Genomic DNA, 13,067 nt, shown 5'->3' with positions numbered 1-13,067 from the left:
GAAAGGGAGGGAGCGAGGAAGGGAGGAAGGAAGAAAGAGAGGAAGGGAGGAAGGAAGAAGGGAGGGAGGGAGGAAAGGAAAGGAAAGGAAGAAGGGAGAGAAGAGAAGGAAAGGAGGAAGGAAGAGAGGAAGAGAGGAGGAAAGGAAGGGAGGGGAGGAGGGGAAGAGAAGAAAGGAGGAAGGAAAGGGAGGGACTCTCCACATTGATGGTAACCATGGCAAACCCGCTCCAGACCCAGTGGCTGGAGGGGCCGGAGGGGGCAACGAGCCCTCCTGGGGGGGGAAGGGTCCTAATGGCGAAGGGCCCTCCACTTTGCCTCCCAGCACCATGGCCAGCTCTGGGGGGGCCTCCCGCGGCCTTCCCCTCCCTCCCCAGGCACTGCTCCCACCCGGAGCTGGCCGTGGTGCTGGAGCGCAGAATTCGCCGGGCACCCACCCACGGGACGTTTTCAAGAAGAGGCTGGACAGCCATTTGTCTGAAATGGTATAGGGTTTCCTGCCTGAGCGGGGAGTTGGACTAGATGACCTCCAAGGTCCCTTCCAGCTCTGTTGTTGTTGTTGTTGTTGTTATTATTATTATTATTATTATTATTATTATTATTATTATTATCATCATCATTATTATATGAACTGTTGTAAGCGGAACACTACAAGTGTTGCAAGTCCATATATAATATGCCATACACTAAATAAATACAGATGGGGACTGCAGCCAAGAAATTAAAAGACGCTTGCTCCTGGGGAGGAAGGCCATGGCAAATCTAGACAGCACACTAAAAAGCAGAGACATCACCCTGTCAACAAAAGTGCATATAGTCAAGGCTGTGGTCTTCCCAGTTGCAATGTATGGCAGTGAAAGTTGGGCCGTGCTGGAGAAGACTCCTGCGAGTCCCTTGGACTGCAAGGCGATCCAACCGGTCAGTCCTAGAGGAGATCAACCCTGACTGCTCTTTAGAAGGCCAGATCCTGAAGCTGAAACTCAAATCCTTTGGCCACCTCATGAGAAGGAAGGACTCACTGGAGAAGAGCCTCATGCTGGGAAAGGTGGAGGCCAAGAGAAGAAGGGGACGACAGGGAATGAGGTGGCTGGATGGAGTCACTGAAGCAGGAGGCGTGAGCTTAAATGGACTCCAGAAGATGGTGGAGGACAGGAAGGCCTGGAGGAATGTTGTCCAGGGGGTTGCGATGGGTCAGGCATGACTTCGCAGCTAACAACAACAACAACAAATAAATATGTGTGGGATGCCTTCTTTCCTTGCACTTAATAGATGCTGGGTGGGTTTGGGGGGGAAGAAGAGGAGTGCACAGCCCATCATCCTTGCCCTGAATTTAGGGAGGAGCAGGGTGGGGGAACCGGCTGTGGCTATCTTGGACAAAGGCCAGCCATGGGATCACCCCAGACAGAGGAGAACCCAGCAGGGATGTCGTTGCTTCTCCTGAAACAGCTCAGATGGAGAGTCCATGGCTGGCAGCTACAAGGGAGTCCAACATTTCTATTCCAGAATAGAGCTGGAAGGGACCTCAGAGGTCTTCTAGTCCAGCCCCCTGCTCAGGCAGGATTCCCTATGCCCATTTCGGAGAAGTAACCGTCCAGTTTTTTCTTAAAAACCTCCAGTGTTGGAGCACCCACAACTTCTGGTGACAAGCTGTTCCACTGGTCAATCGTCCCCACTGCTAGGAAGCTTCTCCTGAATTCCATCCGTCTCTTAAGTGAGACGGTTGCTAAGTGAGTTTTGCCCCATTTTGCGACCTTCCTTGCCACCACTGTTAAGTGAATCGCTGCAATTGTGAAGTTAGTTAGCCACCCGCTTCCCCGTTGACTCGGCTTGCCAGAAGGTCGCAAAAGGGGATCACACGACCGTCATAACTACAGGTCGGTTTCCAAGCGTCTGAATTTGGACCGTGTGACCGTGGGGACGCTGCAAGGGTTGTAAACCGGTCACGAGTCAAATCTTTTACAGGGCTCTTGTAGCGTTAAAAAGGTCACTAAATGCATGGTCGTAAGCCGAGGACTGACTGCCGTTCCTTTGTCTGTTGGATGCAGATCCTACCTTGGCACTGAAGGACTCACCTGTGAGGTGGGCGGGGCCGGCTCAAAGCCCCCAGGAGAACCCCAAATCTCTTCAGCCAGCGCTTCCCCACCACACCCCACTGTCTCTGGGGCGGAGGGAGGGGCCAGGGCTCACCCAAAGCCCTCCGAGGGGCATCTGGGGCTGACAGGAGGGGGGGGTGTTAAGAAATGGGGTCCTGCTTTGCAACGAGGACTCTCTCTGGATTTTTTGCTACCCTTTGCACCCCCCTCCCTTCTCCCCTCTTTAGTAAACATTCGCTCAAGCTGTACCAATTGCTTTTTTTTAATAATTCTCCTTTATTGAAATCTAATTTATGTCGAGCTATTTGCACTTCGTACAATTTCATTAAGCTGGGCTTCTCCCCCCCCCCCCTCCGTAAACCATGTTCAGAACATGATTGGGCTTAAAGGGAAGCTGGGAAAAACAGAAATAATTGCCAGGAGATGAAAATCTATTAAGACGTCTGGAGCCGTGGTTCAAAATTCCTTTCCTTGCATCCAGAGGAGGAGAAGCACCTTCGGCCCGCAGCTTCCACGATCAAGTTCCGCCCGGTCCCTCATAGTCACTGTACGCCTCGTTTAGTGACCGTTCGGAGTTACGACGGCGCTGAAAAAAAAGGACTTAAGGACTGTTTTTCGCACTTACGATCCAGGCTCGCCGGATCAAAATTCAGATGCGTGGCCACTGTCTCGCATTTACGACGGTCGCAGAGCCCCGGGGTCCCCTTTTGCGACCTTCTGACAAGCAAAGTCAGCGGGGAAGCCAGATTTGCTTAACAACCGGGTGACTAACTTAACGACTGCGGTGATTTGCTTAAGAACTGCGGCAAGAAAGGTCGTAAAACGAGGCAAGACTCACTTAACAACTGCCTCGCTTAACGACAAAAATCCTGGGCTCAGCTGTGCTTTTCAGCCGAGGACTCCCTGTCCTGCAGTGCCCTCTGTAGGGGGCTACCCTTGAAGACTATTCGGAAGCCGCCGTTGGCTGCAGAGCGCAGCTGCGCAGGTAGTTTTGGGGGTCCCTCGGGCCTTGTCCACTTTAAGACTTGTGGACAGCAAAGCTGGCTGGGGAATTCTGGGAGTTGAAGTCCACAAGCCTTTAAAGTGGCCAAGGTTGGTGATCCCTGCCATAGGTGACACCTACGTCCACCATCCCACTTGGTTCACGCAGCAAATAAAGACTCCTGGGATGTTTTTATTTCCAAGAGTATAATTTACTGAGCCAATACGAAAGTAGCAAAGCCAATTCTAACCGGTCTGTGTGCACAAATAGCCTACTTATTCCCCTTTTTCCCTGGTTCCCCCCCCCCATTGTCACTTCCTTCCCTCCCAATCAATTATGATCAGTTTTGTTTGGGGAACAGACCCCTGGTGTTATCTCATGGTCTCCGTTGGTGCTCTTTAACTAGGAAACATCATCAGTGCTAGAAGAGAGGTGTTGGAGGAGGAGGAGGAGGAGGACTGTGGGGTCCCTGGTGCTCTCTGAGCTTGGTTGTGTTTCTTGCAGATGTTTCATGACCCAACTAGGGAACATCATCAGTGCTAGAAGAGAGAGGGGTTGGGGGGGAGGAGGAGGAGGAGACCAGAATATAAATACAAACAGCAAACCCCCCTCTCTTCTAGCACTGATAATGTTCCCTAGTTTGGGTCATGAGATGTCTGCCAGAAAACAAGCAAGCTCGGAAGGCACCAAGGACCCCACAGTCCTCTTCCTCCTCTCCACAAACCCCACTCCCTTCTAGTACTGAAGATGTCATCCAGCCCAGGACTTTTCAACCTTTTCACTCACTGTACCACTTTTAGGATATGGCAACATCCGAGCACCACCAGTCGCCTGGCAAGGTGTCAAAAACTAGATGATCAAAAAAAAAAAAGTAAAAAAGTGATGAAGTACAGGTAGTCCTCGACTTACAACAATTCACTTAGTGACTGCTCGAAGTTACAATGGCACTGAAAAAAGTGCCCCCCGAGCCACAGCCGAGCAAGACACCTGCCTGCCTGCCCGGCGATGCTCTTCCTCCTGTCCGAGGTTTTCATTGTTGTGAGCATTTCTGTTGAGGATTGGCAGCAGGGGTGGGGTGGAGTGGGGGGTGTTTGGTTTTTATTCCACCCCCCCCCCCCGCCGTCTGCTGGGTGGTTGCAGCAGGTTTTGGTCCCTTCACGTGACCCTGGGACACTGTGACCATCATAAATATGAATCGGTTGCCAAGCCTCTGAATGTAAATCACAAGACCCTGGAGATGCTGCAACATTCCAGCCAATCGGCGCTTCTTCTGGGCTCAAAAGTGCCGGGATCAATGCCGAGCTCCGGCTGGATCCTGGCGCTAATCCTGGCACTTCCCCTGAGCCCGGAAAGCCCTGCAGCTCCAGCCATCTCTCGCTCAGGCTTGTGTGGTGCTGCCACCCGTTCAGCTCATTCCCCTCCTCCGCTACCCCTTTCCTAGGATGGTCGCGTACCACCTGCCAGGTGCCAACGTACCCCAGGTGGTACCCGTACCACTGGTTGAAAAGCCCTGGATTAGTTAGACTAGAGTAGACTAGACTAGGAGCTGGAAGGGACCCTGGAGACCTTCTAGTGCGGCCCCCTACTCGAGCAGGAGAACCTACACCATTTCAGACAAGTGAGTGCCTAACGGTTACCTCTTCTCAAAAACCTCCAGTGATGGAGTGCCCACGATTTCTGAAGGCAGGCAGTTCCACTGGTTATGAAGTTGGGTCATGAAACGTCTGCAAGAAAACCACCCAGCTCAGAGAGCATCAAGAACCCCAGTTGTTCTCCTCCTCCTCTTCCTCCCTATAACCCCCCCCCCTTCTAGCACTGATGATCTTCCCTAGTTGGGTCATGAAACGTCTGAAAGAGAACCACCCAACTCAGAGAACCAAGGATCCCTCCTCCTCTCCACAAACCCCACTCGCTTCTAGCCCAGATGTTAGCTAGTTGGGTCATGAAACCCCTGCAAGAAAACCACCCAGCTCAGAGAGCCTCAAGGACCCCCTCCTCCCCCCTCCCTCCTCCCCCTCCTCTTTGGAAGAAGCTGGGTGGGGCTGGGGGACTCTGTCAGAAAATTACAGATGCTTTTAATTTCGGGCTCTCTTCCAGGCAGACCCCCACCAAGATAACTCTGCAGGCTCGCCAGCCAGTGGGAAATCTTTGTTCCCGGAGTTGTCGCAAGGATGTTCGACACGCCGTTCTGCAGAGCTTCAGACAATGAGCTTTTCATACCTAACTCTCTCGGCTCACAATGAAGTTTTTGCTTATCGTTGGATTAGATTTGGCTGCAAATGAAATTCATTTATTGGGGCTTTTGTTAGCTCCGAGGCCGCGCTTCTCTTTCCGTGAAGGGTGGGCGAAGCAGGCAAAAAAAAAACAAACCAGTTGCCTGAACCGGGCGATGGGCGGCAAACAAATTTGATAAGTAAATACAGTCCTCGACTTATAACAGTTTATTAAGTGATGGTTCAAAGTTGCAACGGCGCTGAAAACAGAGACTTGGGTTTTTCACGCTTACAACTGTTGCAGCAGCCCCATGGTGACGTAATCAGAATTTGGACACTTGGCAAATGACTCATATTTATAATAATAGAATAGAGCTGGAAGGGTCCTTGGAGGTCTTCTAGTCCAGCCCCCCGCTCAAGCAGGAGAACCTATACCATCTCAGACAGGTGAATGTCCAGTCTCTTCTTAAAAACCTCCAGTGATGGGGCGCCCATGATTTCTGGTGGCAGGCTGTTCCACTGGTTGATTGTTCTAACTGTCAGGAAGTTTCTCCTTAATTCCAGGTTGCTTCTCTCTTTGGTCAGTTTCCATCCATTGTTTCTCATCCTTCCCTCTGGTGCTTTGGTGAACAACCTGGCCCCCTCTGCTTTTTGGCAGCCCCCCCAGATATTGGAACGCTGCTATCAGGTCTCCCCTATTACTTTTTTTCTCTAGACTAGCCAGACCCACGTCCCGCAGCCGTTCTTCGTATGTTTTGGTCTCCAGGCCTTTGATCATCTTAGTGGCTCTTCTCTGAAATTTTCCCAAACTCTCTACATCTTTTTTGTGACGTGGTGACCAAAACTGGCTGCAGTGTTCCAGGTGTGGCCTCAGTAGGGTTTTATAAAGCAGTACCTGATTCTGTGCCTCTGTTTAGGACGCCTGCAGCATCCCGGGCTCACATGATCTCCTTTTGAGACCTTCTGACAAGCAAAGTTAACAACCTAAATAACCATTTGACTAACAAGTGCAGTGATTCATTTAACAACGGCGTCAAGAAAGGCCACAAGACGGGTCAAAACTCACTTAACCAATGTGGGACTTCATTGTGATGCTAAGCCAAGGACCAGCTGTAAATGAGAACACCAGCAACCCTTTTGCTGTGGCTGTTTCTGCAGGAGAAGCAAGCAGGGCAGAGAGCTCAGTGGCTGGCACGAGCAAGGCTTGGCTGGCAAGGGGTTCAACCACGGACACATCAGGCCGTGACGGGCAGCCAGGCAGCCTCCAAGCACAGCCACAGCTGCTGGGCTTCCGGATGCTGCCAACCTCGCTGTTCCACTAAAGGAGAATATTTGTAGCTCAGGATTGGACGGAGGGGTCCCTGGTCCTCTCTGAACTTGGTGGTTTTCTTGCAGACTTTTCATGATCCAACTAGGGCAGGGGTAGGCAACCTTGGCTCTTTTAGGACTCGTGGACTTCAACTCCCAGAATTCCTGAGCCAGCATGGGGAACTATGGCCCCTTCATGGCTTGTGGACTTCAACTCCCAGAATTCCTGAGCCAGCATGGGGGAACTCTGGCCCCCTCATGACTCGTGGATTTCAACTCCCAGAATTCCTGAGCCAGCATGAGGGAAACTTTGGCCCCTTCATGACTGGTGGACTTCAACTCCCAGAATTCCTGAGCCAGCATGGGTGAACTATGGCCCCTTCATGACTTGTGGACTTCAACTCCCAGAATTCCTGAGCCAGCATGAGGGAAACTATGGCCCCTTCATGACTTGTGGACTTCAACTCCCAGAATTCCTGAGCCAGCATGAGGGAAACTTTGGCCCCTTCATGACTGGTGGACTTCAACTCCCAGAATTCCTGAGCCAGCATGGGTGAACTATGGCCCCTTCATGACTTGTGGACTTCAACTCCCAGAATTCCTGAGCCAGCATGAGGGAAACTATGGCCCCTTCATGACTTGTGGACTTCAACTCCCAGAATTCCTGAGCCAGCATGAGGGAAACTTTGGCCCCTTCATGACTGGTGGACTTCAACTCCCAGAATTCCTGAGCCAGCATGGGTGAACTATGGCCCCTTCATGACTTGTGGACTTCAACTCCCAGAATTCCTGAGCCAGCATGAGGGAAACTTTGGCCCCTTCATGACTGGTGGACTTCAACTCCCAGAATTCCTGAGCCAGCATGGCTCAGCTTGGAAACCTCTCCCTTTCCCCTCAGCATGGCTTTAAGTCCTTACATGGCATGGGTCCGGGTTACCTCGGGGACCACCTGCTGCCGGCGTCAACTTCCCTCCGTCCAGTGCGCTCCCACAGAGAGGGCCTCCTCAGGGTGCCTCCGGTCAGGGAATGCCGGCTGGTGGCCCCCAGGGGGAGGGCCTTCTCTGTGGGCGCTCCGGCATTATGGAACCAACTGCCGGTTGAGCTCCGGATGGCACCGGATCTCCGATCCTTCCGCCGCGGGCTGAAGACCCACTTGTTTGAATTAGCTGGTCTGGCCTGATGGGGGAATATGGGTTTTAAATTGATTTTTAGTATTTATTATTGTTGTTTTTAACTGGGCACTGGTTTAATTTCCTTTTAACTTTTGTATCGTTATTTATATATGCCCTGTGAACCGCCCTGAGTCCCTAGGGAGAAGGGCGGTATAGAAATCAAATAAAACTAAACTAAACTAAACTAAACTAAAACTAAAAGAGCCAAGGTTGCCTACCCTTGAGCTAGGGAATTGTCTGGAGGTTCTCAGTCACCCAGGTCCTGGTTGTCCCAAAGGTGCTTTTTCAGGAGGCAACTGGGCTTTCTTTGTTTTCCTTGAAGACATTTCGCTTCTCATCCAAGAAGCTTCTTCAGGTTCTGACTGGATGGTGAGGGAACAGGGAAGGGACCCAGGGCAGAAGACATCCTGCAGCCAAGAAGGCTCCCCACCCTTTTGCACCCCTCAGGTAACCCTGAGGACACAGGCGAACCTCCAAATGGTTTCAATGAAAAGGAATGCAAAATGACCGGCTGTCTGCAAGGAGTACAAATCCTTCAATTCCTCACCATCCAGTCAGAACCTGAAGAAGCTTCTGGGATGAGAAGTGAAACCTCTTCAAGGAAAAACAAAGAACGTCCAGTAGCCTCCTGGAAAAGCACCTTTGGGGCAACCAGGACCTGCGTGACTGGGAACCTCCATAGACATTTAGCCACGCACTCGGGGACGGACACCCTTCAAATGGTGCCGGGGCATGAATGGACTTGCAGAAAACATTGCAGACCCCAGGAACCCTTTGCGCTTCAGTTTGAGATGCAGACAACACAGACTCATCCCCATCATCCTGAGCCTGTCTCTAACCGTGACGGGACCCTGGGCTGAAAACATCCTGCAGCCAAGAAAGCTTCCCAGCCATTTGCACCCCTCAGGTGACTCTGAGGACACAGGTAAGCCTCCAGGTGGCCTCAAGGACTCTCTAAAAGGAGGCAAATGACCGGCTGTCTGCAAGGAGTATAAATCCTCCCATTTCCCCACCATCCAGAACCTGAAGAAGCTTCTGGGATGAGAAGTGAAGCATCTTTAAATAAATAAAAAAAGAAAGTCCAGTTGCCTCCTCCTGAAAAGAAAAAGCACCTTTGCCTTTGGGACATCTAGGGAATTAGAATGGCACAGTTGGAAGGGACCTCATAGGTCATCTAGCCCAACCCCCCACCTGAGCAGGCGTCCTTATACCACTTCCGAGAGTCTAGGCTCTTCTTGAAAGCCTCCAGGGATGAAGCAGCCACAACATCCAAAAGGAGCATCCATATGCGCCATGCTTTCCCAAGCTAAGGGTCCCTAAGAGAAGGCAGCGGGGCCGGGCAGAGCCAGCTGGGGCCGAGCTTGCTGTCCGAGCGGCCTAGAAAGGCAGTCTTCCACTAGGTCCAGAATGGAATGGGGGAGGGGTGGTAGGACTCAGCCCAGGGTAGGTGGGTTGGATGGTGGGGGTGGGGGTCTCAATAAAAATAATAATAAAGTTGGAAGGGACCTTGGAGGTCATCTAGTCCAAGCCCTGATCAGACAGGAAACCCTATAACATTTCAGACCAATGGCTGTCCAGTCTCTTCTTAAAAACTTCCAGTGTTGGAGCATTCACCGCTTCTGGAGGCGGGTTGTTCCACTGGTTAATTGTTCTGACTGTCAGGAAGTTTCTCCTTAGCTGCAAGTTGCTTCTCTCCTTGACTAGTTTCCATCCGTTGCTTCTTGTCCTGCCTTCGGGCGCTTTGGAGAAGAGCTTGACCCCTTCTTCTTTGGGGCAGCCCCTGAGAGGTTGGAAGACTGCTATCCTGTGCCCCCTCATCCTTCTCTTCATTAAACTAGACTTATCCATAGGTAGGTAATACTAATAATACTAATACTAATAATAGAGTTGGAAGGGACCTTGGAGGACATCTAGTCCAACACCCCCCCCTTCCCCCCCCCCCCCCGCTCAGGCAGGAAACCTATCCCATTTCAGACAAATGGCTGTCCAGTCTCTTCTTAAAAACCTCCAGTGTTGGAGCATTCATACTGCTAAGCTTGTAAGCTGCCCTGAGTCTTTGGAGAAGGGCGGGGTATAAAATGGAATTAAAATAAATAAAAATAAATTAAAAATAAATTAAAAATTCACAGCTTCTGGTGGCAAGTTGTTCCACTGGTTAATTGTTCTCACTGTCAGGAAGTTTCTCCTTAGTTCTAGGTCGCTTCTCTCCTTGACGAGTTTCCATCCGTTGCTTCTTGTCCTGCCTTCAGGGGCTTTGGGGAAGACCTTGACTGCCTCTTCTTTGGGGCCGCCCCTGAGATAGAGGAAGACCGCCATCATGTCTCTTCCTAATAAGCTGCAGTTTCGCAAGATATAAAATTCCTGCATTTATGCACGGTTTCTTGAGCGGGGGGGGGCGGCGGCTGGAGGGATATCCGGCTGTTCCTCCGGCCTCCTCCCCTCCCCCTGCTCCAGAACCTCCCCTCCCGCAAATCCGGGCCGGGCAGCTACTCGAGTAAAGCCTCTCTGCGCCTCTATTGCCGCATTTACGGTCGGCCGAGCGCGCTTTACGGCGGAAGGTCCAGCCGGGCGGGGCCGCCTCTGGGGGGGCGCGCTTTACGGCAGCGGCGCGACCTTTCGCGACAGCCGGCGGGAGCGGCGGCCATGGACGTGGGGGAGCTGCTCAGCTACCAGGTGAGGCCCGGGCTTTTTTTGGGGGGGGGGATGCTTGTGGTGGTTGTGAGCCCTCGGCCGGCGGGGCTGATGGGAGTTGTAGTCCAGCGGAGCCCGAGGGGGGACTGCCCGCCACGAGACGCGGGGGAGGAGGGGGAGCCGGAGTCCAGGCGGGGGCCGGGGATCGCCTGGTGGTCTCCCGTCCACGGGCGGCCTCGGAAGGCGGGCCGGGGGCCGCCCCCTCCCCGCCGCCCCCTCCCCGCCGCCTTAGGCACCTAAAGGGCGGGTGGGGGGCGCAGGACTCGGGCAGAGACTTGTGAGACCCCCTCCCGTCGCCCCCGGGTGAGTTTGGGGGGAGCTCGGGGGGGGGGGTCCGAGGGTGGGCTGGGCTTCGCTGAAATGCAGCTGTTTACAAAACCCCTTTTATTTCTCTAGGAGGTTCCTCTTAGGCTTATTCCTTGACTTGGTGGGCACAGGAATGGGGGGGGGTCGTGGAGGGTCCCCCAAAAGACGCTGAGCGGTTAGTCCAGAAATGGGCAAGGGGGCTGCGTGGGGTCCTGGGGGCTCCCCGCCCCCCCAAGCTTGGCCGGCTTCTTGCAGACCTTCCACCACCCGAATGGGCGTCTTCATCACTGCTAGAAGGGAGGAGGAGGAGGAGGAGGAAGGATTGTGGGGTCCTTGGTTGCATTCTTGCAAACCTTTCATTACAAACCGAGTAAGGAAGGGCTAGAAGGGAGGGGGGGTGTGGAGAGGAGGAGGAAGACTGTGGGGTCCCTGGTGCTCTCTGAGCTGGGTGGTTTCCTTGCCGACCTTTCATGACCCAAACTAGGGAACGTCATCAGGGCTAGAAGAGAGTGGGGTGTGCGGAGAGGAGGAGGAGGAGGAGGAGGAGGAGGAGGAGGAGGAAGACTCCAAGGTCCCTTCCACCTCTCACACTTAACAGAATGCAGGCGCGAGAGTTGTCTTGGGAGTTTCCCGGTACTCCCATGTTACACCTTTGCTCTGCGAGCTTCAAGGTTCTGGTAATGGTTTTTAAGGCCCTACATGGCATGGGTCCGGAGTACCTTAGGGAACACCTGCTGCCGGCGTCAACTCCCCTCCGCCCTGTGTGCTCCCACAGAGAGGGCCTCCTCAGGGTGCCTCCGGTCAGGGAATGCCGACTGGCGGCCCCCAGGGGGAGAGCCTTCTCTGTGGGCGCCCCGGCTCTGTGGAACCAACTGCCAGTGGAGCTCCGGACAGCACCTGACCTTCACTCCGCGGTCTGAAGACCCATCTATTTATACAAGCTGGCCTGGCCTGATGGGGATATGTTGGGGTTTTAATGGGGATTTTTAATGGGGATTTTTATATTGTATATTGTTACCGACTGTTTTAACTGGGCTATTATTTAATTCTTTTTTAATTTTTGTATCACGTATTTTTTATGTATGCCCTGTTCACCGCCCTGAGTCCTTCGGGAGAAGGGCGGTATACAAATACAATAAAACTTAAACTTAACAACCGCTGCAGCATCCTCATGGCATCGGGATCAAAATCTGGGCACTTGGCTTCTATTTATGGCCATTTCTGACTTCCTAGCTGGCTTCCGATAAGCAAAGTCAGTGGGGGGGAGCTGGACTCGCTTAATGACCGTGTAAGCCACTTAAGAAGCAGGGATGATTCACTTAACCACCATTGCAGAAAAGGTCAGGTGCTGATTCACTTAACAACTGCCTCGCTGAGCGACAGCAGTTCCGGTCCCAATTGCCATAAGTCAAGGACCGCCTGCGATCAAACTCAGGGGGGAAGTAATTTAGGAAATGCCTTAATGAAGCACCCCACAAGCAGTCTGCTGTCTACTGTGTCCAGGGGCTCCCCGACTTACAACCGTTCATTTAGCGACCGCCTAAAATGACAGCGGCACTGAAAAAAGTGACTTACCAACGCGTTTCACACTTACGACCTTTCTAGCATACCCACGTGATCACGCTTCGCAACCGGTTCCTACTTATGACCGTTGACGTCTCCCAAGATCCTGTGATCCCCTTCTGCGACCTTTTGAGAAGCAAAAGCCATTTGGGGGGAGCTGGATTCACTTAACAGCCGTGTTTCCAGCTTATCCACTGCAAGGAAGGGTGGTGAAATGGGGCAAACCCCGCTTAACAAGTGTCTCGCTGAACAACGGGAATTTTGGGCTCCCTCGTGATCGTTGAGGACTGCCTGTATTCCAAGGTGTTGCAAGCGGAAGGGGTAGGAGGTATGGGGTATATATTGGATTATATATGTCAGAATCCATTTATATCACATTTCATAAATGTATAGGTAGAACAATGTGCTTATTCTGGGGATTCTGCCATCTCTCTGAAGGGGGGGGGAGAGGATAGACTTTAGGCATCTTCAAACAACAGGGAACATTTGAACAAAAAAGGAAGCAATAACCATAAAACCAAGGAGAGTTCCCTTTCCCAGGGAAGGGCCTGACATCTGACCAAATGGATGAGGGGAAGGGCTGAAATGGGAATGCTTTATATAGGATTGAAATGTAACTTTGTTAGATTCCGTCTTGTATTCCCACAATCGATTCCATCCTAGTAAACATTTTCCTTTTGGACTAAACTTGCATCCAAGAGTTCTTATTTCCTAAGATGTGGATTGAGGTGGGTCCTGAC

At 52.2% G+C, this 13,067-nt stretch overlaps 2 protein-coding genes across 3 annotated transcripts in view; both read left to right on the top strand.

Annotated features, from left to right (window-relative positions):
• LOC310639353 (kunitz/BPTI-like toxin) overlaps positions 1-13,067 on the top strand; it is a 210,302-nt gene that overhangs the window by 124,069 nt on the left and 73,166 nt on the right. The gene's annotated exons all lie outside the window — the stretch shown is intronic.
• The window catches only part of CTNNBL1 (catenin beta like 1), a 90,916-nt gene continuing 88,245 nt past the window's right edge, over positions 10,397-13,067 (top strand). For both annotated transcript variants that reach the window (XM_083360868.1, XM_083360867.1), the window contains exon 1: positions 10,397-10,440. In XM_083360868.1, coding sequence (XP_083216994.1) covers positions 10,411-10,440 — 30 coding nt within the window. In that variant the 5' untranslated portion in view covers positions 10,397-10,410. The remainder of the gene's footprint in view (positions 10,441-13,067) is intronic.

Source organism: Vipera ursinii (assembly GCF_947247035.1).
Source record: "Vipera ursinii genome assembly, chromosome: 3".
NCBI classification, from domain to species: Eukaryota; Metazoa; Chordata; class Lepidosauria; order Squamata; family Viperidae; genus Vipera; species Vipera ursinii.
Note: the sequence above shows the minus strand (reverse complement) of the source record. Positions and strands in the feature narration are given on the sequence as shown.